Source organism: Eptesicus fuscus, chromosome 14 (genome assembly GCF_027574615.1).
Source record: "Eptesicus fuscus isolate TK198812 chromosome 14, DD_ASM_mEF_20220401, whole genome shotgun sequence".
In the NCBI taxonomy this organism is placed as follows: domain Eukaryota; kingdom Metazoa; phylum Chordata; class Mammalia; order Chiroptera; family Vespertilionidae; genus Eptesicus; species Eptesicus fuscus.
The window spans coordinates 63,100,845-63,128,766 of NC_072486.1; the positions used below are offsets into that span (position 1 = coordinate 63,100,845).

Here is a 27,922-nt window from a genome sequence, read left to right on the forward strand (position 1 = left end):
TGACCAAATATCACAGGCTAATTTTTAAAAATATATATATTTTATTGATTTTTTACAGAGAGGAAGGGAGAGGGATAGGGAGCTAGAAACATCGACCAGCTGCCTCCTGCACACCCCCCACCGGGGACGTGCCCACAACCAATGCACATGCCCTTGACCGGAATCGAACCCGGGACCTTTCCGTCCACAGACCAACGCTCTATCCACTGAGCCAAACCGGTCTCGGCCACAGGCTAATTTTTAAGTTGATAATTTTGTTTGGCCCGTGAATGATGTTATAAATACCCAAATGGCCCTTGGCAGAATAAAGGCTCCCCGCCTGCAGGAAGTGTTAGTCTAGAGCAAATTAAGCCTAAAGCATCACTGGAAGCAAAAATGAGAAAACTAAAGCTGTCCCACTTAGGGTACATCATGAGAAGGCAGGGTTCTTTGGAAAAGACGATAATGCTAGGTCCCAGCAGGAAAGAGGAAGATCAAATACAAGATGGACCGACTTCATAAAAGAAGCCACAGGCATGAGTCTGCAGGAGCTGAGCAGGGCTGCTGAGGACAGGACACTGTGGACATTGCTCATTCATACGGTCTCCAGAAGTTGGAGCCGCTCAACAGCATGTAACACACACATCAAAAACACAGCAAAGCCCAGCCAGTGTGGCTCAACGGTTGAGTGTCAACCTATGATCCAGGAGGTCATGGTTCGATTCTTGATCAGGGCACATACTCGATTCACAGAAGGGGGCATGCAGGAGGCATCTGATCGATGATTCTCTCTCATCATTGATGTTTCTCTCTCTCTCTCTCTCTCTCTCTCTGAAATAAATAAAAACATATTTTTAAAAAAACACAGCCAAGCCGAAACCGGTTTGGCTCAGTGGATAGAGCGTCGGCTTGAGGACTCAAGGGTCCCAGGTTCGATTCCGGTCAAGGGCATGTACCTTGGTTGCGGGCATATCCCCAGTGGGGAGTGTGCAGGAGGCAGCTGATCGATGTTTCTCTCTCATTGATGTTTCTAACTCTCTATCCCTCTCTCTTCCTCTCTGTAAAAAATCAATAAAATATATTAAAAAAAAAAAAAAAAAAAAAAACACAGCCAAAAGTGCTCTGGCAGGGTAGCTCAGTTGGTTAAAGTGTCATCCCAATATGCCAAGGTTGTGGGTTTGATCTCTGGTCAGAGCACATACAAGAAGCAACCAATTGCCGAAACCGGTTTGGCTCGGTGGATAGAGCATCGGTCTGCGGACTGAAGGGTCCCAGGTTCGATTCCGGTCAAGGGCATGTACATTGGTTGCGGGCACATCGCCAGTAGGGGGTGTGCAGGAGGCAGCTGATCGATGTTTCTCTCTAATCGATGTTTCTGGCTCTCTATACCTCTCCCTTCCTCTCTGTAAAAAATCAATAAAAATATATTTAAAAAAAAAAAAAGAAGCAACCAATGAATGCATATATAAGTGAAACAACAAATCAATGTCTCTCTCTCTCTCTCTCTCTCTCTCTCTTTCTCTTTCTCTCTCTCTCCCCCTTTCTCTCTCTCTTTTCTCTCTCAAATCAATAATAAAAAAAGAAAACACAGCAAAAAATAGACACCAGTTGCCTCTGGAGAGGGGAACTGGGTGGCTGGGAAATAAACTTACTGTTCACCGTATATTCCTTTGTACTTGTTGAATTTTGAGCTCTGGACGTATATATAATTCACTCAAAACAGAAATTAAATTATTGCAAAGCTAAGCAGCGAGAAGCAATAGAGAGAACAGGGAGAAATGCATTTCAGAGAGCTGAAGCGTCCCCTGGATCAGGGCAGCCCAGCAGCGCTGGTGCTGGCCCCCATCCTGATGGTTCCGGCTTATGCCCACTTCCAAACCGCGCTTTGTGCCGAGCCCACATGGAGGGTGATCGTCAGTAGCTGGCCCCATCCTGTGGAACTGGTGTGTCTACTCAGAAAAGTCGTTGAGGACACGATTTATTTTATCACACCAGCGTCTCCCTTGTGAAGTCCCCGAGGGGGCATTACTGTCTGTCATACTCCCAAGAACAGTTGGTCTGCGTTTACTTTTTGGACACTGCATGATGGAAATGAGCAGCTGCTGGGAAGCACAAATGTGGTCCATCCGTAGGGACCTCCCAGGGTGGTCACTTTCAGTTTCATTCCTGTCTCTGGAACTCTCCACGGTTGTTCCTCTTCTTTTGCTCTGATGTTGGATGCGTGATTTCCTGTTGTGTCCCCTATATTCCTGCAACCTCTCTTAAACTATTACTGGAAATAAACTATTCCTGGAATAAGCTCCTAAAAAATAGGGGGGAACCCTGAAACTCTTCAGAAAATATGCTCTTTTTCTATAACTTTTCTTTTTCTTTTCTTTTTTTTTAGACAGAATGACTGGAAAAATGACTTTTCTCTGAACTGTTTTCCATTCAGTTCTGGGCATTTGTAAGTCTAAACCCATGGTCCTCAGCCAGCAGGGAGGGAGCAGGGGTGATTTTGCCTCTCAGAGGACTTCTGTGTCTGGAGACATGTTTGGTTATCATGACTGGGAAGGCGGTGCTGCTGTCAGATCTAGTGGGCAGAGGCCAGGGAGGCTGTGAAACATCCTGTAGTGAGCAGACAGCCCCGCGACAAAGAATTGTCTGAACCAACATGGCAGCGTGCTGTGGTTGGAACCCTGGTCTAGCCATACTTAATATGACCTTCTGTGAAGCCTTAGTGTATTCTAATGTTCCTAACTTAACAATGTGACTTTAAATCTGAAAAGGACACTGTATATTTTAAATAGACTTGAAATGTCTCCTGTTTTTATATCATTGCCCTCCTTCTTTACCCCATGCTTCCCTCCCCTACTCCATGGCTTCGATGACTCTGGAGATTTTTTGTCCCTTGCTTAGGTGCTAGTGAGACTCTATGCTTATCTGCCCCTCTTAGCTGGGGCTAAGTTGCCCCCAACTTGGACCCATTGCCTTATTTATATTAATGAGAGAGAGAGAGAGAGAGAGAGAGAGAGAGAGAGAGAGAGAGAGAGAGAGAGAGATCTGTAGTCCCACTTATTTATGCATTCATTGGTTGCTTCTTGTATGTGCCCTGGCCAGGGATGGAACCCACAACCTTGGTGTATTGGGTTGACACTCTAACCAACTGGGCTACCCTGCCAGGGCCTGTCCTTCCTCTGAAGTGGGGTGGAACAGGGTGAGAAGGGACTGTCTGGAAGGTGACAGAACAGGGGGAGGCCAAAGCGCAGCCACCCGTCCAGGACAGTGGGGTAAGAAGGCCTGGGTCTTCTCACCACATCACTTTGGGCGGAGCCTAAGCCCAGGGGCTGCCCTGGCAGGCTCCTGTCAGAACCGTTTGCAGAGGCGGGCAGCTCCGCAGAGCCCAGCAGACAGACAGCTGAGGCTGACTCACTGCACTCAGCCAGGGCCATGTGCCCTGGCCAGGGTTAGGCATTGCAAACACTACTGCCTTCAGGCTGGCCTCTGTCTGGTCCAGGTCCCAAAGGCCTGCCAGGGGAAGGGTTGTGCTGACTCAGACAATCTAGTGGAGGCCACGGGACTTTGCAATCCCCAGGCCCTGACCTTAGCTGGGTCTCTGCCAAGAGCCCCGCCTGTGGGTGAGTGTCCGTGGGGAGTGTGTGTGTAGAAATGTCCGTCTTTCAGAAGCGGCTGACAAGTCTCCATCTAGCCTTTCCAGCTCAGCATTCACGGGACATAGATGTTAGTCGTAAGGTGTGGCATCGTGGGAGTTTCAGATGGAAAGGCTGGTGTTTGTCCAGCTTCTTGAGCTTGGTGGGAATCGAGCTCAAGCTCAAATCTCTGCTCAGTGTTCACCCCGCTCTCCCTTTTCCTGGGTCCTTGGAGGTGCTCCATGAAGAGCTCAGCAGTCGGCCTAGGGTTCGAGGGGAGTTCATATGTGCATTCGAAGGCTTCCCTCTCTGTGGCCTCCTTCACTGCAGGAAGCCCACCTTCCACTCTCTGGGGCTCTGGAGCCCCAGACTCTGTCCTTGGACTCTTCAGGCCAACAAAGGCTGTCCCTTGTCATTCAGACTGAGGACTGCCCTGGGGAAACACCCATTTAAATGCAGTTGGCTCCTTCCATTCACGTGTGGAGTCCTTTCAGTTTCTGCCTGCTTTGGGTACTTTGCAGTGCTTTCAAGTGGTTGTTTTGTCCAGAATTTATAATTCTTGCCCCTGGTGGGGGATTCATGGAAGATCTACTTCTCTACCATTACGGGCCATCCTTTCACTTATAACTTATCTATCTGCAATGTGTGTCACTTTTATCTATGCATCCGTCGCTTGCTGAGGTGGGAAGAAGATGCAGCCATCAGGGCTGAAGTGCGGTGTTGAGTGTAAGTGTAGGTGGAGCCTAGCACACTGGCATCATGGGGTGGGCTTCACAGAAGGGGTCTTGGCCAGTTAGGCTGTGAAGGCTGGGCAGGACGTGGGTGAGCAGACGGGAGAAAAGACTGTGGCAGCTTGGGCACTGCTGGGCTAAGGGCAGAGACAGGGTGTGAGAGGGACAGTGCTCCAACCAACCTCAACCTGGCTGCGGGGGGGGGGCGGGGTCTGAGCAGGAAAGGTATACTCTCTGGGCAGACTCAACGTGGAGAAACAGAGGCAGCCGGATGCTTTCGACGGTACCCTTCCACGAAGGCTGTGCACTAAGGTGCTCCCAGGACATTCCCCATTCCCCGTCCCTTCCTGCAGCCCGAGGCTGGTTCCAGGCTGGTCGAGAGCCCCAGATCTCTGGAGAGGGAGACTGAGGGGCAACTTCCACCAAGGGGCAGATGGGATGCAGACACCTAAAAGGATGGGGTGGTGCCAGAAGCTAAACCGAGTGGGTGCCCTTGAGAGCTCCAATCACAGGGAAAATAAAAGAGTGGTGGAAGCCCTGGCCAGTGGGTTCAGTTGGTTGGGCATCGTCCTGGGCACCGAAAGGTTGCCAGATACCAGGGTTTCAGGCTCAATTGCCAGTGGGGAGCGTGCAGGAGGCAGCCGGTGGATGTTTCGCTCCCACGTAATTCTCTCTCTTTCCCTTCCCCCCTCTCTCTAAAAATCAATAAAAAATATATTTTTAAAAAGTGACGTAAGCATCTTTACTAAATATGGGCCAGCATCTCCTAGGCTCCGTGAGCTGACTCTTGTTCATCCCAGTCCCCAGTATTGCATGTCCAGATTCTTTGAGCCCAATCTTTTATCCTCTGAAGAACACACAATCGGCTTTGGGGCTGCCAAAGGAGGTTTAGGTGGGGGGTTGGGGGGGGGTCTCTAATACCAAACTTTGTCCTTAGGAGGCTTAGGATCAGCACTGACCATTCAGGGAACCCACAAGTGGCTTTGAAGGATGGGTGCTTTGGTGAGTTGGGGGGAGGATAATCTATAAGAGGAATGAGAGGGGGTGGGGGACATCCATGAGCAAAATGTCAGGGGAGGAGGAGTTTTATCTGTTCAAGAACATCTCCTCGGTGGGCCCGTGGGATGGGCCTCAGTACCACATTGCCCCGGTCTGGGCCTTCCACCTCCAGGCAGCCTTCATGGGCTTTGTCTTCTTTGCAGGGACGCCACTCAATGCCACTGTGCTGGTGGCCACATTGCGCTACAAAAAGCTGAGACAGCCCCTCAACTACATTTTGGTCAATGTGTCCCTGGGGGGCTTCCTCTTCTGCATCTTCTCCGTCTTCACTGTCTTTATTGCCAGTTGCCAGGGATACTTCATCTTCGGCCGCCATGTTTGTGCTTTGGAGGCCTTCCTGGGCTCTACAGCAGGTACTGCGGGGGAAGGGGGCTGGGGGGGGGGGGGGGGCAAAGGACACCGAGCTTGGGTTGGAACCAGGGACCGGCCTGCCTACCCAGAGTGCATCCCAAAAGGGGAGTCTAGGGGAGTGTGGTGCTCTTTTGCATATTGGAATACAAAGCCTAGACTAGAAATTTGACCCCCTGCACCCCAAATTCTACCCCAACCATTAGTCCAACCCTGTCTCCCCGTGCTTGCCCCACTCTGTAATTCACTCCGCCTGCCAGGCTGGGTGGGCTGTCTACCCCACTCCCTTCATGTTTCACCACAGGTCTGGTAACGGGCTGGTCACTGGCCTTCCTAGCCTTCGAGCGCTACATCGTCGTCTGTAAGCCCTTCGGCAGCTTCCGCTTCAGCTCCAGGCATGCACTGATGGTGGTTCTGGCCACCTGGACCATTGGTATTGGCGTCTCCATCCCACCCTTCTTCGGCTGGAGCCGGTGAGAGCCCAGGGCAGTGATGCTGACATAGCTAGGAGCTGAGGCTGGTGTGGGTGGGAAGAGTTGTGTATAAGCTTTTTTTATCTCTAATTTTTAAAGAACTGGTGGGGTAGGTGAGAGGAAGGGCTGTGGGAGACAAGTCCTAAAGTTTACTCTTCAGTTCACATTGCTCTCCCCTTCGCTGGTGAGGACAGAAAACCCTCCCTGCCCAGTCACTGGGCATCCTCTGGGGTCTACATGGAGAACCCGATCCAGGACTCTCGGCTCCCACTCCGCATCTTGTGGTGGGCCCCCGCAGTGAGCCAGTGCTGTCCCGTGGGTGAGTGTTTGGTCCCTTACAGGTTCATCCCCGAGGGCCTGCAATGTTCCTGTGGCCCCGACTGGTACACCGTGGGCACCAAATATCGCAGCGAGTACTACACCTGGTTCCTCTTCATCTTCTGCTTCATTGTGCCCCTCTCCCTCATCTGCTTCTCCTACTCTCAGTTGCTGGGGGCCCTTAGAGCTGTGAGTGGCTTTTGTGACGGTCAGGGGGCTCCAGGTGAGAGGGAAGAGTGGGGGAGTGTTCTAGAACATATCTGGAAATGCCATAGCCAGGTAGAAGCGATTTCTAAAAGGAGAAGAAAAAAAAGCCCTAGCCAGTTTGTTCAGTGGTTAGAGCATTGGCCTGCAGACTGAAGGGTCCTGGGTTCAATTCTGGTCAAGGGCACGTACCTCAGTTGCAGGCTCCTCCCCAGACCGGGCCCTGGTCGGGGCTCATGCAGGAGGCAACCAATCGATGTGTTTCTCTCACATCGATATCTCTGTCTTTCCCTCTCTCTTCCACTCTCTAAAAATCAATGGAAAAATATCCTCGGGTGAGAATTAAAATAATAATAATAAAATAAAAGCAAAGAAGGAAGTGGAGATAGGCAGAATGATGAGAAGGAATGGAGACTAAGGTGGAGTCACCCCTGCTCAAATATAGGTGTCAAGACATGCATGTGATGCTCCCAGTGTCACAGACCAGAGCCGCCTCCATCCTGCCTTCCTCAAGGAGGGAGAGCCACGGGGACTAGGCCAGAAACTGGGGCAGAAGAGAGGCAATTGGAGCAGATGCCCCCCCCCCCGCCCCCCCCGCCGCCGGTAAAAAACAAAACCCTCCAGAGATCTGGGAGTTGAGGGCTGGGGAGAAGAGGATGTGGTATTCTCTGTGCTCTTGCCAGGTTGCAGCCCAGCAGCAGGAGTCGGCTTCCACCCAGAAGGCTGAGCGGGAGGTGAGCCGCATGGTGGTGGTGATGGTGGGGTCCTTTTGTCTCTGTTATGTGCCCTATGCTGCCCTGGCCATGTATATGGTCAACAACCGTAACCACGGGCTAGACTTACGGCTTGTCACCATTCCTGCCTTCTTCTCCAAGAGCGCATGCGTCTACAATCCCATCATCTACTGCTTCATGAATAAGCAGGTAAAGGTCCCCATTTACATTCCTGAGACCCTAGTCCATAAGACCTGGTTCTTGTCACCAGCGACTTTTAACTCAGAGTACCTTCGACTGTACTCAGAGGGTTAGGGGTGAACAAGGGAAGCCACAGACACCCTCAGTAGCCTAGGCAGCCCGTAGTAAGCACAGGGAGAAGGTGCTTACCCCATGCTTTCCTCCCCTACTCCATGGCTTCGATGACTCTATCATAGGACCCTGGGAAGACAGAACTTGAGCCATAAGAATTGAGTTGCTCCCAAGGACAGGATAAGTGAAAAGGTTTTCTGTTTTATTGGAAAACTGACAGTTCCCTTACATTCTAGTCCTTCCAGTTCAGTTCTTAATCCTTTCTTGTCCAACTTCTAGCCCAAAGGAGCATATGGGGAGCACAATCACGTGCATAAAAATCTAAAGCAGCTTATCATCTGAAGGTGCCAGGTGGCCTATCCCTCAATTCCTAAATTTAAGCTAAAAAACAAAAAACAAACAAAAAAACTTAAGACAAATCTCGGAGAGTTCCTGTCTTGAGAATTAAGTTATTTTATTTCTTCAACCCGAGATGGATTCAAAACGAATGTGAAATCTGGATGGAGACAGAATTGGCCGCCCTTTCCCCATCGGGAGGACCTTGTAGGAGTCGGGGAGGGCGGGTGGTGGAGCTACTCTAGGGCTGCTTCTGACAGTGCTCCTAGGAGGCAGGCCAGTTTGAGTTTTCCCAACAGCGAGTTAGCCGGAATGTGTAGTATGTAGACAAGCAGCGAGAAGACTTAGACTGGAATCTAAGCAGTCTCAGGACTGGGAAGATATACTCAAAACCACCGGAGGAGATCCTGGGTATTACGCATTCAAGGCATTATTCGGGGATACAAAAGAGAAATTTCTTCCCATAGTTCCTGATGTTATCTCCTCTGTACTGGTCTGCCAAGGGGGCTATCTCCAATTCTGCCCTCTCTCTCCAGTTCCGGGCTTGCATGATGGAGATGGTGTGTGGGAAGTCCATGACAGATGAGTCTGACGTGTCCAGCTCCCAGAAAACAGAAGTTTCTACTCTCTCTTCTAGCCAAGTGGGCCCCAGCTAGGGCGCATATTTGGACTATTTGCAGCAATTAGGATTTTACATTTAAGGAAATTTCTACTTTCTCTGCTAAAAACCAAACTACTAACCATGCAGAAAACAGATGGGAAGGGGAGTGATGACCATTTTGGGGGATCGATTTTCCATTTTCCTATTATTCCCTTCTTACCTACAAAGCGACTGTTCAGCTCGGTCCATCTCAGAACACATCAAAGGCCTTTGCAGCAATCATGTTTCTACTAAGCGGCAAGATTCACAGCACTTGCAGACTCATCTCTACATACTACAAGGCATCTATAAAGGAGTATGGTTGAGTTCTCAGTGTATGAGTAACAATTATCTCCATTTTTAGTAACATTATTTCCCTCTTGGGGTTCTCTTCCGAGATGATACATTCTGAGAAAACACCTTAGAAATGGGAGAGACTTAAAGAAAAAACAATTAAAACCTTTAGTAGGTCCCAAATATGAGTTTGAACGGATTTATGTTATATGGTATATGCCAATCGTCAGTATAGCTCTGGCAGGAACAGCCAGGTCCATGGGCCCAAGCCAGCATGGCTTACTTGTGTTTCCTTTCCCTCTCCCCACCTATTTGGCTAAACCTATATATTTATCTGAAGAGCTGTATTTTACTAAAGTTAACCGTTCAATTCACTTTATGTTCTCAAAATAAAATTGCACACCTTGGTGTCATTTATAAACCACACCAAAATGTTCAAAAAACTGTTTTACCTTATATTTTATACTTCCTCTTTGAAAAAGATTCTTTTTGAAATAAAAATCAAGATAAATGTTGTGTGTACATTCAGGAGTGGCTTGTTTGGAGTCAGATACCTATGTAATGAGCAGTTATACGGCCTAAGGGAAGAGAGAAGGATTACAACTGCAGCGAGGACACCAGATTTCAGGAACAGGAAGAAGAGTAGCCAGCTGGGAGAAGGCAGTGACTTCTGTGGTTGAGGAGGGCACATAAACCTTCCAGGAGAGCTCCTTTGCTGACATTTCAGAGCACTCATAATCCTGAGCAAGCATTTTATTTCTTAAGCGAATAAAGGCCACACATACTCCACAACGAATGTAAACAGTTTTATTTAGAAACAGATAGGTACCTGTTTGCATTATAGAATATAAAACTTGGTTTACACTCTATAAAAAATAACCAACATTCAAATTCAAGAGAGCTAGCACTCACAGGACACACAATATGGGTGTGCAGCTACTGTTCACCAGCCCCAGGCTTGATTTAAACCAAAAAAATAATCCAGGGGGATCATTCGAGATTTGAGTACAATGCTTGCTGCTGAGCAGCCAGCAGTTGCTGTCTCAGCAGATGAAGGTTTGCTTTCTGAGTGTGACCGTAACATAAGGCCTGGGTTCTCTGCCCTGTGAGCTGCGAGGCTCTCCTGCCAGTCCTGATGTGCTCTAACGAAGCCAGGGTTGGTGGCATTATTAGTTATCTCTGGTCTTCTTAACAATAAAAATAGGGAATCTGGAAGGCAGAGAATTTCCATGCCCCTTCTATGGGGATTAAACTTAAAAGAGTATATCCACTCTCAAGAGCTCAATGCAAAGGCTGGGGTGAAGTTACAGGATATCTGGCTTTTCACCAGGCCAAGTAGCCCACCTCAACATGATCATGGAAGACCAAAGGATACACCTAAGTTCAGGTTATAATAATCACCCAGCACCACCCAAATATTATCCAGAAAGATATATGAAATAATAAAGGTTAGATATATATATTTATCTTAGTAACCTGAGGGCTAAAAACTTGGAATACAATAAATTCTCTCAAAAGAGGTCCATCTGTAAGAAGGGACCAAAAAGACAGTTTGTGTTATGTAAAACAGGGGTAGTGAGTTGGGAACAGGGGCCGGTTTCTTCAGCTCTTTCTACAAGGTCTCTGATAAGGACTGGCAATTTGTTGATCCAAGATAAGCTTTTCGTTTGGCAGGAGGTGGTGGGGGAATAGGGAGTGATCGGTGAGAGGCAGGAAGGGTAAGCAAAGGTCCTCAAACCCAAGAGCCCTCTCTGCAGGCCTCTCAGCTTCGAGTCTGACTCAAGCTCTCAGTTGACACAGACACGGCCTGGTAGTAAGTGGTTAGCATTCTGAGGTATGAGGATCCCTGGTAAATTCAGCAGCATGTGGTTTTTAGAAACCGGCCCACAAAATAAAAACACTGCAACACTAATACTGCTATTTAACCACTGTCTGAAAGAGAAGAAGAAAAAAAAATCCCCACTACATTGGGGGGCTCTAAGCTTTCATATAAGGTGGTCCAAACAATCTTCTCTTTATCTTAGGTTTCTTAAGAAAGTCCTCATTCAATGATCATTTCTCTTGTTAAAGGCACTTTCAATGACATGATTGGAAAGCAGCACATTTTAACTGCAGTGAAAGCAAAATTAACTCCTGGGAACATCTGGGGAAATAGGAGCCAAATGGGGCACTTACAGTGATTCCATAGGCAAGACAGTCTTGAGCACTTCAACAGATGCACACCCAGACAAAATCGTGTGCCCTGAAAACACTTGTATTTGTCCTTTAGTTTTCCAGTTGTTTCTATGTATAGCTCTGTAAAAAGATCACATTCAGTACTTGATTTTCAGGACACTGGCCCTAACTCTTCCTACCACAGCTGTGCTTGACAAAATTAGCAAACAGCTAGTCATACAGGGAAGAAAAAAAAAAAAAAGGATGAATAAAATCAAGTTGAGCCAAGTTTTCTTACAGCACAGGGATCTGTCCTTGCCCAGATAATGCCACAATCAGTAGCTGGACCTGTAGCAACTGAATAAAATATATGGCCCCTACTACTGATGAAATATACCTTTCAAAAGGCAAGATTATCATCTTTCTAAATATAAAGAGTGGGGTATATTTTTTCTTTTTCCTCTCTTCCAAACATTTCTTAATTATCTCAGGCTTAAAAAATTAGTTAAGTCAGAATTATAAAAATTACATGGTAAGAGTTGAGAAAGAGTGAAGGGCTAATTTTTGCCTATGAGTTGAGGATCTTAATCCTGCATATCATACTCCCAATCAAAGAACAAATACAAAAATAAAACACCATGTTATACATAATACAAAGTGTAAATCTACAAACACAAGTGTACTAATTAGTTGTTCCTCAGACGAACAGTTTTCCTCCTGTCCCTCAGAGAGGAGAAGGAATGGGGACGGGATGGTTTTCGTTGTTTTTTTTCATGTCTTAAAAAGTTTGTAATAACAGTCTCAGTAGCGCAAACAATTTCATGTGAAACCAGAAGCTGTAAAAATAAATTATATTTTGAAGAAACGTGGGTTCTTCTGTCTGCTGCTCAGAACTCATCATGTCGTACTAAGGCCTCACCAAAATCTGTGGCCTGGCTGCCCACAAATAAATCATACTTGTCAACAATCTCCTCCTTGGTAAGCTTGCCATCCTGAAATTAGAGAACAGTGAGTTGAGGCAAATATATTTCCCATTCCAAATTTAGAAACACTACTATAGAAGAATCAATAGTGGTTTGGCAAGATTTAAGATTCTAATTCCCAGTAAATGATATGTGAACTATACCCTCCACCCCTGGCCTGTACACACACACACACACACACACACACACACACACACACACACAACAGCAATTAATACCTTTTTCTTATCAAGAAATTTAAAAGTGGCCGAAACCGGTTTGGCTCAGTGGATAGAGCGTCGGCCTGCGGACTCAAGGGTCCCAGGTTCGATTCCGGTCAAGGGCATGTACCTTGGTTGCGGGCACATTCCCCAGTGGGGGGTGTGCAAGAGGCAGCTGATCGATGTTTCTCTCTCATCGATGTTTCTAACTCTCTATCCCTCTCTCTTCCTCTCTGTAAAAAATCAATAAAATATATATAAAAAAAAAGAAATTTAAAAGTGGAAGGCTAGAAATAATATAGCTCAGTAACTCAATGCTAGAGATACAGGTTTCTTTAGGAGAGAATGCCCCCCTTTGGAGCAAAAGGTGGACACCTCCTAGATAAGGGTAGACAGTAAAGAAGAACTGGGTGAAATACTTCAAAATGAACCCAAGTCACTGCCTAACAGGAACAACAAAGTCTGCAAATATCAAGCAGAGTCCTCACCTCCATTATGTTCCAGCTACCAATCAGATTCCAGACACAACCCCAAATGAAGGCTCAGATACCATCTAAAAAATTATCTAGGCCACATTCCCAAGGGATGATTGCATGAGTTCCTTTTTCTTACAAACCTCACAGGACACAGCACCTGGCTACTGAAGTGACTGAGTAAGACCTCAAAACAGACTGACCCTTAAAAAGGCTTCATGACAAGAAACTGCTTTTGAAACTGAAGATTAGCCTAGATAAAAAGAATGCTCAGATACTAAAAATCCCTAAATTTAGATAAGTAACACCACTCTTTTAATGAACCAAATTTTGGTTTTAATGAACCAAATTACCTCAGATAATTAAGGACAATATTAACAGGCTCCAGAAAAAGTTCACTTACAACCTACTACTAAGGACTTAATTCTAAAAAGCATATTTGATTTAAGAAGGAAATAACCAGCTTTGAGTAGGCAAAATGAACCTGCAATTGGTAAAACAACAAAGTAAAAAAGAAAATTTCCTGGGGACCCACAGAGAACAGATGATACATGCTGGACATAGGTTATACACAGAGGTTCTCTTCTGAAGCCTAAATGCCTCCAATGCTATGTACACTGGGCAAAGGGATTTCTAAAATGAGATCAGATAGCTAGTGCTGCCCTGTAAGCTTTTAATTACCAACTTTAGGTTGGTCGCAGACTTAGCTTAATTAAGACTGCAAATGCTTTATGTACCTTAATCGGGATTTTTTAGGCAATCCCCTATAAACAGACTTCCATCACTGCTAGATTGTTGGGGCCTGGCCAGACTTACCTTGTTTTGGTCTGACTCATAGACGAGGTGCCTGGCTTCTGCTTCGGCATGATCATAGTCTGAAGGGAGAATCCAGTCTTTGGTCTCTTCCTTGTCCATCTTCCCATCTCGGTTCTTATCTCGAAACTCAACAAATTGTTCTCTCTCTGTCTTTACCCATTCTGGTTCATCAGCATTTCCATCATGGCTGTACATGTCACCTGTGTGTACAGACATTCATAGAAAAGATGGGTTTGCCTTTTTCCCACGACTGCTCCATGCTAATCTGGTCTACCTGTCCTTCCTCATCTAACTGGAAGCTAACAGCAGTATTTTGTTATTTTTATATATTTTATTGATTTTATACAGAGAGGAAGGGAGAGGGACAGAGAGCCAGAAACATCGATGAGAGAGAAACGTCTATCAGCTGCCTCCTGCACACTCCCCACTGGGCATGCGCCCGCAACCAAGGCACATGCCCCCGACCAGAACCGAACCCGGGACCCCCGAGTCCACAGGCTGACCCTCTATCCACTGAGCCAAACCAGTCAGGGCTAACAGCAGTATTTTAGAGAACTTAGAAAACAAGGTATTTTCCTGAATCTTAATTGACCTTGCAACAAGAATATTTCCAGCTATTGCTTTTGAGTGATATGAAAGCAGAGTCCTTATCTTAAAAACAAAATAAACAAAAGAACATTGCCTCGCCCAGTGGTCGGCAAACTCATTAGTCAACAGAGCCAAATAAACAGTACAATGATTGAAATTTCTTTTGAGAGCCGAAAACAGACTTCTGTGCATGGGCCACGAAGTTTCAATCGCACTGTACGTGCTCGCCTGCACGTGGTATTTTGTGGAAGAGCCACACTCAAGGGGCCAAAGAGCCGCATGTAGCTCACGAGCTGCAGTTTGCCGACCACTGGCCTAGCCAGTATGGCTCAGTAGTTGAGCACTGACCTATGAACCAGGTCACGGTTCCATTCCCGGTCAAGGCACATGCCTGGGATGTGGGCTCAATTCCCCAGTGGGGAAATGGGCTCAGTAAATGCACACAGGCATTTATTTCCACTGTGCTGATGTTTCTCTCTCTCTCTTCCTCTTCTCCCTTCCTCTCTGAAAGCAATAAAAACAAATATATATATATATATATATATATATATATATATATGCACAAATAGCCCTAGCTGGTTTGGCTCAATGGATAGAGTGTCGGCATGTGGATTGAAGGGTCCCAGGTTCAATTCTGGTCAAGGGCATCTACTTCGGTTGCAGGATCCTCCCAGTAGGCAACCAATCAATGTGTTTCTCTCACATCGATATTTCTCTGTCTTTCCCTCTCTCTTCTACTCTAAGAAATCAATGAAAAACTATCCTCAGGTGAGGATTAAAAATAATAATTAAGTAAATATGTAAATAAATAAAGCATAAAGGGAGATGATTAGCATCAAGAAATATGAAGACTTTTACAAAACAATTGTTTCCTACATCCCATTTTACTCAAGGTAACTAATTAAACCTGACCATTGGTTTTAGAAAAGTACCTTTCTAAATTCTCAGAAGTGTATATTATAAGCCAAAACTGTCTCCAACCAATTATTAAGTATATTTTAGAATGTATCTCTAAAATAATGGGCATTTTCCTATAGAGCCAAAATGCCTTCATCACATTTTACAAAAACAACTTTTTGTTATTATCTAATACCCAATTCAAATTTGAATCTCTGAATTACTTTTTAAAGTTGGTTTGTTTAAATTATTTATATGAATTTGGTGGGGACAAAGTGGCTACAGTATTAACTTCAAAATGTCAATATTTACACAGAGATTTTTCTATACAACTGTTTAAACTTCTATTTAAATATTTTAGATGCCGCCGAAACCGGTTTGGCTCAGTGGATAGAGCGTCGGCCTGCGGACTGAAAGGTCCCAGGTTCGATTCCGGTCAGGGGCATGTACCTTGGTTGCGGGCACATCCCCAGTGGGGGTTGTGCAAGAGGCAGCTGATTGATGTTTCTCTATCATCGATGTTTCTAACTCTCTATCCCTCTCTCTTCCTCTCTGTGAAAAATCAATAAAATATATTAAAAAAAAAAAATCAAATAAATAAATAAATATTTTAGATGCCAATTTTAAAATGTATAAGGGGACACTGTTTGTCAAAATTCTTTTAGGAATTACAAGAGTGAAAAAGTCTGAAGACTCCTGAGTCATGTGACATCTAAATAAGGGTAGGTACACTTCAATTAGGTATGGGAACATGCCAAGCAGAAGTTAAAATAGTTTATAGTACTGCTAAGCAAAGGCAGTTATTCAAGTGTGATAAGGGTAATTTGTATGCTGGGACCCACAAAATGAAGGCTGTCCCAGTAGCCCAGCCCATGACACAAATCTAAACCTAAGTCAGCCTATACTTACGGGAAATGCCTCACAGCCATGGAAACTTAACCTACATCAATCACAATCCTCCAATTCAGCTTACCCGACTGACTCTCAAAAACAGGATCTCTAGGCGTATAAGGAAATCCCTGACCTCCTAGTCAATCCTGTCCTTCGGTGTTGCCTCTTCCAATGCTCTATAAACCTCGCTCTTGTCCTAAATCCCGCAGGAAGACTGCTCCACTGCTTGTGAGGCACTGTGCTAGACCCAAACATGGATTGTTTTCCCTTGAATAGAGGACATTAAGCTCATTACTAAATTACATTATTTTTGTCATTTGACACTTGGTGCGATAATTTTTGTGAATTTGAGCAAGGTTAAGAGTAGAACTACTCGTTCTACCTTAACACAAGGAGAAGTTCCTCAGAGCAGGACTTGCCAATCCCACCCCCCTCCCATGATATAGCATATTCAGAAAATGTAGTATTTGTATGACCCACTGGGCTAGCGCCCTGCCCTAGCTGTCCTGAGGGTCAAAGGCACTTTTCACAGTATACAGATTGGGAAGTTTTGAATTAGAGAGTGAATAAATGTGGCTTAAAAGACATATTAATAGAAGCTAGAATATACAACATAATGTAAGTGCATTTTAAATCTATATGAGTAGAGATATGAATAATACTATTTAATTTTTTATTAAAAAAGGATCCAATCTATACGATATTAAGGAAGTACTAATTTTTTGAGATTATGCCTTAAAAGTTTTTAGGGACACATATGTATCTTAAAGAGATACATAACTAAATGTTTACCAATGAAATGATGATTGGGATTTACTTCAAAATAATAAAGAAGTGGATATAGATTTGAAAGGATTAGCCATGGGCTGATGGCTGATGGGCTTCCGTTCATGGGGATTCATTATATTATTCTATCTAATTTTGTGTATGTTTGCAACACTCTGTAATAAATTTAAAGAATAAAAAAATTTGCCGAAACCGGTTTGGCTCAGTGGATAGAGCATTGGCCTGCGGACTCAAGGGTCCCGGGTTCGATTCCGGTCAAGGGCATGTACCTTGGTTGCGGGCACATCCCCAGTGGGGGGTGTGCAAGAGGCAGCTGATTGATGTTTCTAACTCTCTATCCCTCTCTCTTCCTCTCTGTAAAAAATCAATAAAATATATTTAAAAAAAAAAAGGAATAAAAAAATTTAACAATATAACTGAAGACTTTTTATTAATGATAAATGTAAGAGTCAAAGACCATTTGTTTCTTTAGGATCTCTCTTAGCAGGACAGCACATCCCTAGAAACTGGAAGATATTGGGAGACTTTCGACTTTACAAAGCCCATTACCTGGGTGTAATAGTGTTAGCATTAGTTGATTTGCAAAAGAAAGGAGCATATACATAGTCAATAAGGTAGTAGTTTCAAGACACAATTCCTTTGTCCTTTGAATCTATATGATAGGGAGGGAGACAAAAATATCTCATTTGGCTAATTGCATGATAAATGATGGTATTAACAGTTATAAAACCTAATTCGTCTCATCAGGAGGTTCAAACGAGTCCCTCAGTTTTAGCAATGTTGATAAGATGGCAAAAGCCAAGAATAAAAAGATAAAATATTTAACAGTAGAAAACATCAACTGTGAAATGGGTTCAGTAAATGCACACAGGCATTTATTTCCACTGTGCTGATGAACTCCGCTAAGAAAAAAAATCACTTTCAAAAAATGTCCCAGGTTCCATTTCTTATCCTTCTTTCTCTAAAAAACTCAAAGTACATCATTGAATCTTAGGAAAAAAAAAAAAAGTGGTACATTTTAAAGGAGTAATTCAACTGATAACTCTAGAAAATATAGTAGCAGGTATAATTAGACAAAATCTGAGTAAAGGATGACTGTTCAATGCTGTTTAAGTGACATGTGATAGAGGTAGGGTTTAAATCTCCCTTTCACGCTTAAAATAAAGATTAGAGAACTAAAGAAATACTGGCTTATGAAACAAAACCTGCGGTGTACTACATTAAGTTATTATGAGTAAATATAAGAATGTGAAGTATAAAATTACCTAGTATCTTTCAAAATGGAATGACATTTGTAACAAAGGTATTTGTAATTATCTTTCATCTCTTCTCCTTTGCTAATCTTAATTTCCATCACAGTAATTGGGAAACAATTTGCTCAAGAGAGGCGGCTCTTTTTTTTTTTTTTTTAAATAAGCAATTGACAGTTGTTTTTTTTTTTAATTTTATTGATTTTCTACAGAGAGGAAGAGACCTCTCTGTAGAAACATCGATGAGAGAGAAACATCGATCAGCTGCCTCTTGCACACCCCCTGGGGATGTGCCCGCAACCAAGGTACATGCCCTTGACTGGAATCGAACCTGGGACCCTTGAGTCCACAGGCCGACGCTCTATCCACTGAGCCAAACCGGTTTTGGCTGGCGGCTCTTTTTTTTAAGGCAATGGGGAAATCGAGAAATTATTCTGAGGATAATAAAAACAGCTTTACTTTGGATAAATTAGTCTTGAAGTACACCTGTAGCATCAAAAACCCAAAAAATAAACAAAACCCAACCAACCAAAAAAACCTTTTTAAAACAGACAACTATAAGAAAAAATGGCAGAAAGGAGAAACTTTAAAAAACAAACAGAAGCGAACCTAAATGGAAAATCTGAATTGAACACAGTGAAAACAAAAGGCTCTAAAGAGGAACCCGCAATCCTGGCCCCTCATTCATCCACCTGTCTCTTTTATTCTAGTCCCTATCTTCTTCTCCTGGGTTTCCTTATGCCAGTCTAGGTTCCCTCAACTCTTCACTGTCACTTCCACAGGGCATCTGGGATGTACTATATCAGTGCTGGCCTATATGGTAGCCACTGGCTACATGTGACTATCGAGGACTTGAAATGTGGCTGGTCCTAATTGAGATGTGCTGTGTGAAATACACTTTTAAAGACTTAGTATGAAAAACAAAAACCCTCAATAGTTTATGATAATGTTGAGATTATAATATTTGGTTATATAAAATATTACTGAAATTAATTTTATCTGTTTCTTTATTTTTTTATAATATGCTTTTATTTCTTAAAATATACTTTTATTGATTTCAGAAAGCAAAGGAGAGGGAGAGAAAAATAGAAACATCAATGATGAGAGAGAATCACTGATTGGCTGGCTGCCTCCTGCACATGCCCCCCCCCCCCCCCCCCCCCCCACTGGGGACTGAGCCTGCAACCTGGGTATATGCCCTTGACCGGAATCGAACCTGGGCGCTTCAGTCCACAGGCCGATGCTCTATCCACTGAGCAAACCAGCCATGGCTGTTTTTACTGATTTGGGGGGCGGGGGGGAAGGAAAGAGAAACATTTATTGGCTGCCTCCTGTACGCCTGACTGGGGATGAGTCCGCAATAAGGGCATGTGCCCTGACCGGGAATTGAACCAGCAGCCTCTCAGTGCATGGGACAATGCTCAACCAACTGAGCTAAAGGGGCCAGGGCTCTTTTCATTTTCTTTTGATATGGCTATGAAAAAGTTAAAATTACGTATATGGCTCACATTTACATTTTGAGTGGACAGTGCTGTTACAAATACTTTACCATACCCACTATTCCTCACACTTGTCTGGCTTAATGTGCTAAAAGTTGACCAATGGGGTACACTATCTCTATGGGTGAACATATCTTCCAAAACTTCTCAGCCTCTTAAGAGAAACTTACCAATATACTCTTCTAGATCAATGAAACCATCAGCATTCTTATCTATATCCTCCATTGTTTCCTAGATAGGAGAGATTAGGAAAAGACTATTAAAGTTAGTATAGGGGTCAATTCGTTTAGGCAATTATTCATCATCCATAAACACACACATATACATGTATGTTTATGCTTATATGTATATGTGTGGATATGGTTCAACCATAAAAAACTGCTGTTTTTCTCGCAGGAAAATGATAAAATATTATCAATGTTTTATGTTTCAATCTAAAAGAACTATGAGTCTTCTTGAAGGAACACTGGCACTGCTTAATAATGATCCACCAAGCCCATGATGATCTGTTGGTCCCAGTCATACAGAAGTCATACTAACAGGAGATGTGATCATTGAGTATGTCTATAGCTACAGCCTATGTTTTACTGGTAAGTGCCTTCAGTGAGAAATATTCAGTATTGTTATTACTCAGTACCTGATTACTGGTCATGGGATATTTAAAAAAATAGGATTTTCTCTCATGCTTATAATATGAAACCAGCAATGAAATGGCAAAATACATTATCTGATGATAAGTACTGTCATACTAAAGAGAAAGGCTAAAGCACCTAAGATAAATGACTTGATCATAGAAAAACAGTGACAGAGCCTGGACTCAAGCTGGCCAGCACTGTATAGCAAGTCATTCTTCCAAACACAAAGGAAAGGGGAAAGACGCGTAAGCAGCAAACAGAAACCACATTTCTGTTGAGAATCTTTGCTGTCACCCACCTGTACTACAATATCTTTCATGTAATCATACTCCTCAGGGTGCAGGAAAGCTGTGAATTCCTCCTTTGTGGCAATGAGGTCTCCATCCTTGTCTGCCATTTTAAACCTCCGTTCATCTCTAACCATCATCTGTTTATAGTTAAATCCATCATCAGGGTCTGGGTCATCTATAAAACAAAAATTTAGGTTAAATCTTAAAAGACTTCCAAAAAATGTGAAAATGTGTGGGCTGGGGAATCAATTTCCAAGAAAGATAGACCAAATAATGAAGAAATACCTCTTGATTACACAGATCAATTGCAGCAGAGGAGACATTCATTCAGTTTTGGTAACCAATGGCCTCAAAGTCAGGTCCAAATCAAATGTAAATGTTTGCCATTCAACATGGACCCCTGGCTCCTGGGCTACGTAACCCATTACATAATTCTTCAGTTATTGGGGGTTGAGGCTGTTTGAGGACTTGAGTTTCCTAGTTATACCTGAGGTGCAGTGATGATTCTAAAGTCATACGGTCTGGGTTTGAATCCAAACTTGAATCCACACTTCCTAGCTGTGTGACCTTGGGCAAGTAACCTAACTGTGCTTCAATCTACTCATCTGTAAAATGAAGATGGTAATGGTTCCTGTCCCATAGGACTGTTGAGGTTTAAATGAGCAAATAAATATAAATGCCTGGCATATAGTTGGCCTCCAATAAATGTTAGCTATTGCTATTTTTATTAAACAGTAGGCTCCCACTAAGAAGCTAGATATCAAAGGTCTTCTTTCCCATTATAGGCCACTTGGATTCAAGCAACAGAACACCACCTCTTTGAAAGTAAGACACTACATTAAAAGGTAAGGAATGATTATTCCTGTAACATACTGACCAAATAAAAAAGATATGGTACTAGTTTTATAAAAAGACACATGGGGCCCCTTTAACAATATCACACTGCTAACTTTTAACACTGTAGTTTAATCTATCCATACTTTAAGCACAGCAAAAAAAAAAAAAAAAGACTATTGCTCTATTCTGAGAGGAGAGCAGCTTGAAGCTTTATTTTTTGTTGAGTGTCAAAACTCAGTAAGACAGTTTATTGAATCGTGAGGTTTTGGGGACCATATATGTATATATTCAAAGCTATGAATAGGTTTAAAGAAAAATATTACTTTTCTCATATACTAAACATTTAGTAATGTTTTAGTACCAACTACGTAACATAAACAAGAAAGACAACTTATACACTAAGACTAGACTCTCAGCTAAGAGTCCTTCTCTTCTCCTCCATAGGGTAAAACATGGTGATTGGAATCAAGAAGGCTGAAAACATGCACATACATAAGGATGAAAAAGGAAGCCATAAACTTTCTTTTTTGACATTGTTTTTTTTTCAGTGACTAAACTCATGTGCCTACCATCACACTCGGAGTGCTTTATCTGTCCTAAGCACCAGTCTGCACACAGCTTTGGGTAGGCTCTTGATCTAGTTTTATTATAGGCATGATGGCTCTTTGTTTTTCATATTTTACTTGTGGCAGAAATAGTGTTCCTGGTCCTTTGGTGGAAAGCAGATTCATTACGACAGTTTTTAATTAAAAGCTAAGATGATTTGTACCTGAACTTTAAACTGAATCAGGAACACACTCACAAAACACTCCTCAGCACTTCTGTAAGACAACTCATTATCCCCTGGGTACTGCCCACCCACTTGCCTCCTGGAAAAGATGCCTTATAAAGACATTGCTTCTCCAGCCAGTGCTTCAGCTTATGCAGCCTCAGTCAGTAGAAATACCCATTACATCGAATCATTTGCCCTGTGAGCTAACAGAGCTCTCAACAGATTTTTATGCACATAATCATACAAAGAGTTTAAGATTAATTCTGGGCAGCCAGTGAGTGCCTAGGTCTGAGCTGAGATTTATTAACACACCATTCTGTTTAGATCACCAACAGCCTGCCCTTTGTTTTGTATTTATAATTAATTCCAAATAAATCAGGAGCATGTTGGGTGGCAGCCAGAGAGAAAGAAGCACGAATGCCTCTCCATCTGCCCTGACTTTTTAATACACGTGTTCTTAATTGGGTGAAATCTATGTTTGGTTCTTGGCTAAGTATCAAGCTTGGAAAGAGACTGCCACTTTAGTCTTAGGAATGAGAACAAGCCAACACAGAAATAAAAATCTCTTCACTAGAAATGCATGCGGGTCCTGTAATTAACACGGACAGCTGGCTATCTAGTGGGGGAAACAGACCATTAAACACTCAATGTCAGAGGTGGAAAACACCTGCTTTAATGCAGCAATTTGCCTAGTTTCTGGGATAAAAATGCAAGAAGGAACATTTTTACATTCCTGTCTCAATTGTAACCATGTACAATAGGGGAATCTCACTAACAGAAACACCCTCATCAACTCAGTAAGATCGCCACCTAGCATTCAGTAGCAGGAAAGTGTATTAAGTAAAAGAAAATTACTAACAGGTGGACAAGCACACAAGCTACCAAATCATCAGAAAGCAATCAAAATCACATTTATTTGCCTTGAAGCATTTGCAAAGCAGGCTGATAAACTCATGTGCTAGAGAAAACAAATGGGAATTTTTTTATTTCTAAACTTCAGTAAGCAGGCATACTGAAATAGTTAAATTTTATCAAGGAAAGCTGTGGTTGATCTTATTTCATTAAGGAAAGACTAATTTTTCTCCTATTTTCACCAGTTATAAAGGAATCTAATTTGGTTTGAGTTTCAGGTCCAACACTTTAATGTGACCATGTGAAGAGAAATATCAAAGCCTTTTGCTTTGTATTGTTGGAACAATGCAGCCTTTTAAACAAGATCTAAAAAACGGTTTCTCTGAGGGATGACAGAAAGAAAACATGGTACATGTATATCTAAAATGCTAAAGATGTAGAAGACTCCAGACCTTCAAAAACCAAAATTAAGCAAATTTTTAAAAAATACAGAGTATACAAATTTAAAATTAATAAAATAAAGGGAAATCAGCTCAGCACTGAGCTATTGAAGGTAAGCAGTTTCTTCCTTTCCTGCACTGCGTGACCCATTTGTTTTTTTGACTCAAGACCATGGTCTCTGCCAGGCTGACATCTTGCCCCTTACCCAGGTAAGTGCCATAAGTCACGTTCCTGTACTCATCCCAGGAGATTAAGCCGTCTTGATTCATATCAAACTCCTGCCATTGGTTTTCAACATTGTCATATATGTATTTCTTCTGGGCGTTCTTAATCCAGGATTTCAGCTCCCCCTCCGTCACAAACCCATCTTTATCCACGTCTATTTTATCTACAATCATTCTACAAAACAAAACAGTTACGTTTCAAGGTGCCAGCTCCACAAGGCTTTTCCCCCAGGTGGTAGGGACCTACCTAAGACGTAGCCGTAGGTGGCATTTTTATATTCCTCCCAGGAAACGAGGCCGTCCTCATTGAGGTCATGCCCCTTCCACTGTCGCTCTACATCCTCGTAAATCCAGCGCTTTTGTGCAAATTTAATCCAGTCTTTGAGCTCATCCACAGTGACAAACCCGTCCTTGTCGCCATCTATTTTACTTACAATCTTTCTGTAGAAAATGCAGAGAAATCCAGCAAGAGGTTAAAAGGACACAAGGCTCTGGGTTTATTTAGCCAGGTGTGCTGTGACAACAGATGTTGTTGCCCAAGATTAAAGCATGGAAATAAAAATTGTCCTCAAAATAAAACTGCCAAATAGGCAACTGAAATTTTTTCTCTTAAGTGACCTGTTACTGGTTTGTAATGAGCCATCTGGATAAAGCCAAGCACAGTCCAAGGCTGGTTCACTTGGATCCAAAAGCAAACCCCATCTCTCTCTCTAGAGATAGGTCTCAGACGATGGTCAGGATTCAGGAGTGAATATCCATTCCTATCTTTACTCTTTGTATCAAGCAACATGCAAATATTTTTTATTGCTTTTAGGAGAATCACAATTTCTTGGTATATAATCACAACAATTTCTTGGCATGGTTTTCTAAAAATTCAAAACTTTAAACCAGGTTTTAAAACATTCAGCTCCTTAAAAAAAATAAAACACTTTTGTTAAAAATTAACGCATCAAAAATAGTTCTGAGATCACTTATACCTCAATCAAAATTATTTAAGCCCGGCTGGCATGGCTCAGTGGTTGAGTATCGACCTATGAACCGGGAGGTCATGGTTTGATTCCCGGTCAGGGCATATGCCTGTGTTGTGTGCTTAATCCCCAATGTGGGGCATGCAGGAAGCAGCCGATCAATGATTCTCTGTCATCACTGATGTTTCTATCTCTCTCCCTCTCCCGTCTTCTCTGAAATCAATAAAAATATATTTAAAAAAATTATTTTATAAAACAAAACAAAACAGGCACACAAAGACTGAAGCAAGCTTATTCTAAAAAATGGCCAGTAGCTTATTATATACTACTAGAGGCCCAGCGCACAATTGAAATCATGCGAGGAGGTGCCCCACCTCCCGCCGTGTGAGGAGGCACCCCACGGAAGGGGAGGTTGGAGGGGGGGCGGGGGGGGGGGGGCCTGGGACCCGCGCCTGACTCGCAGGGTCCCCCGGCCCCCCTGCCTGTGCCCGCTCCAGGGCTGCCCGAGCTTCCACACCTGCTTGGGCAGGCCCTCCTGCCTCTGTCTCCATCTTCGCTCTGGGCCTCACCTGTGCATGCAACCTCCTCCTGTCTGGTCGTGACCCGTTACGGAGTCCCAGCCTAATGTGCATATTACCTCTTTATATATGTAGATGTCAAACTGGATTTCTACATATAACCACAAAAACAGAGAACACAGGAAATAATGTGGGAAGAATGCATATGATTATGAGAATGTTAATAAGCTGAGAGGGTTAGCATGCACATGATAAAGCAAGATTACAAAGCTCAAAAATCAACATACTTTGCCCTTCCTGAGCTTCTTTTCACTAGATCTGTTATCTTAATTTAAGGATTTCAAAACATGTGCATATGAAAACTTCAGTTTAAAGATACAATCAACTATTCATAGAAGCTAAAATAACATGTAAAGTCACACAAGTAAGTGGCCCAGTTTGGAAAAGGAACTTTACACTTTTTGTTTTTAATCCCCACCTGAGGATATGTTCTTACTGATTTCAGAAAGAGAGGAAAGGAAAGGGAGAAGGTGAGAAACATCAACCAGTTGCCTTCCATAAACACCCTGACTGGAGTTTGAATCTGCAACCTGGTATATGCCCTGATCTGGAATTGAACCCATAACCTTTTTGTTGTACAGGTCAATGCTCCAACCAACTGAGCCACACTAGCCAGGGCTAGAATAGGAACTTTAAATCAAAACTCTTAACAGATCTGAAACCATGGCATATTCTTATGCTCTATTAAATGCAGGATTGAAAAAGACTGTCACTTGGTAGCAAATAATGTCTTTTCTCATTTCATGAATACATTGGAAAGTGATTAGAATCAGTGTATGAGTGTCACTATGAGAAGAGACTTATATTGATATTGATATGGTTGTTAGGCATAACTTACATCCTATAATTAACAAGCATTTTCCTTCAGAGAAATGTGTAATCTTGTAGCTTTTGATTTAAAATGTTAAATCAGTAAAAGGTAAAGCAGTAAGAAGCCATCTCTTAAATACCCTCCTTTATCTACATGGGCATAGGACAAAAAAATTATTTGCAACTTTGCCCCTTCCATTCCCAAAAGAAATTGATTTTTGTTTTATTAATCCTCACCTGAGCATATTTTTCCATTGATTTTTATTTATGTATTTTATTTATAAAAAAATTTTTAAGTTGGTTTCAGAGAGGAAGGGAGCAATAGAAACATCAATGATGAGAGAGAATTATTGATTGGCTGCCTCCTGCACACCCCACTCTGGGGATTGGGCCTGCAATCCGGCATGTGCCCTGTTTGGGAAACCCAACCACTGAGCCATAACAGCTGGGCTCCATTGATTTTTTTTTGTAAACATATTTTTACTTATTTCAGAGAGGAAGAAAGGAGAGACAGATAGGAACATCAATGATGAGAGAGAATCATTGATCAGCTGACTCCTGCACACCCCATACTGGGGATCGAGTCCGTAACCCGAGCATGTGCCCTTGACCCGAATTGAACCTGGGAACCTTCAGTCCACAGGCCGATGCTCTATCCACTGAGCCAAACCAGCTAGGGCCCATTGATTTTTAGAGTGGGAGGGAGGGAGGGAGGGGGAGAGAGACATTGATTGGTTGCCTCCTGCACTTGCCCCCACTCGGGCCTGGGATCAAATCTGCAACCCAGATATATACCCTGACCAGGAATTGAACCTGAGACCCTTCAGTGCATGGGCTGATACTCGAATCACTAAGAAACACCAGCCAGAGCTCCCAAAAGATTTTAAGCTATTATAAGTTATAATAAGTAGGCCTAAAAAGAAGGATCACTCAGATTAAAAAAAAGATGTGACTATTTAAGATGGGCTTTTCTCATTGAAGTTGGCTGAATGTCATTCTATTTATTTCAACAGAACTACCCCAGTGTTTAATATAGTGGTTGGCAACCTTTTTCTGAAAAGAGACAAAGAGGGTATAGGGGGGTAGATGATGATGGAATAAATAAATAAAAATATAAAAGTCAGGCTCCCCAGCTCCATCCTCTACCCATTTGGGCCAGCTAATTTTATTGGCCTCAGTCTACTTTTCCAAGAGGCCATGGAAATATTAACAATAGCTGGGCCATGGTGGCTCAGTGGTTCATCGCTGATCTATGAACCAGGAGGTCACTGTTCAATTCCCAGACAGAGTACATGCTTGGGTTGTAGGCTCAATCCTCAGTGTGCGGTGTGCAGGAGGCAGCCAATCAATGATTCTCCTTCAAAATTGATGTTTCTGCCCTAACCGGTTTGGCTCAGTGGATAGAACGTCGGCCTGCGGACTCAAGGGTCCCGGGTTCGATTCCGGTCAAGGGCATGTACCTTGGTTGCGGGCACGTACCTTGGTTGCGGGCACATTCCCAGTAGGGGGTGTGCAGGAGGCAGCTGATCGATGTTTCTCTCTCATTGATGTTTCTAACTCTCTATCCCTCTCCCTCTCTGTAAAAATCAATAAAATATATTTAAAAAAATTGATGTTTCTATCTTTCCCTCTCTCTCCCTCTTCCTCTCTGAAATCAATAAAAATATATTAAAAAATAAAAAATCTTAAAAGTAAAATAAAATGTTTAAAAAGTACACACACACACACACAAAACACACAAATAAATCTTCACCTGAAGGACACTTAAATGAAAATTTAGACTTCCTGGGATGGGGGAGTGAGGTTGAAAATATAACACATACAGAAAAAGTGTTCTATTTGTCAGCATTCTTAATAAAAAAAGGAATTTAAAACTTTGTTTTAAAATTCTTTAGTAGCTATCACTACTAAAGATTCAAAAATAGTAGTGAAGCCCTGGCCA

General features: G+C 43.0%; 2 protein-coding genes across 3 annotated transcripts in view; one reads left to right on the top strand and one right to left on the bottom strand.

Moving 5' to 3' along the window:
• Positions 1–5,396: 5,396 nt before the first annotated feature.
• Positions 5,397–8,758, top strand: OPN1SW (opsin 1, short wave sensitive). The gene is made up of 5 exons (XM_008154038.3): positions 5,397–5,751; positions 6,051–6,219; positions 6,561–6,726; positions 7,425–7,664; positions 8,639–8,758. Exons 1-5 carry the CDS (start codon positions 5,397–5,399, stop codon positions 8,756–8,758), a joined length of 1,050 nt encoding a protein of 349 aa, XP_008152260.1.
• A 1,071-nt stretch (positions 8,759–9,829) lies between these two features.
• The window catches only part of CALU (calumenin), a 37,060-nt gene continuing 18,967 nt past the window's right edge, over positions 9,830–27,922 (bottom strand). Inside the window, exons 3-7 of one of the 2 annotated variants that reach the window (XM_008154041.3) lie at positions 23,606–23,799; positions 20,507–20,673; positions 19,744–19,804; positions 13,663–13,862; positions 9,830–12,182 (exon numbers count right to left, since the gene is read on the bottom strand). In XM_008154041.3, the coding sequence (XP_008152263.2) occupies positions 12,078–12,182; positions 13,663–13,862; positions 19,744–19,804; positions 20,507–20,673; positions 23,606–23,799 (727 nt within the window). In that variant the 3' untranslated portion in view covers positions 9,830–12,077. Of the gene's footprint in view, positions 12,183–13,662; positions 13,863–19,743; positions 19,805–20,506; positions 20,674–23,605; positions 23,800–23,871; positions 24,066–27,922 lie in introns of both variants that reach the window. The other variant, XM_008154040.3, reaches the window with a different exon arrangement.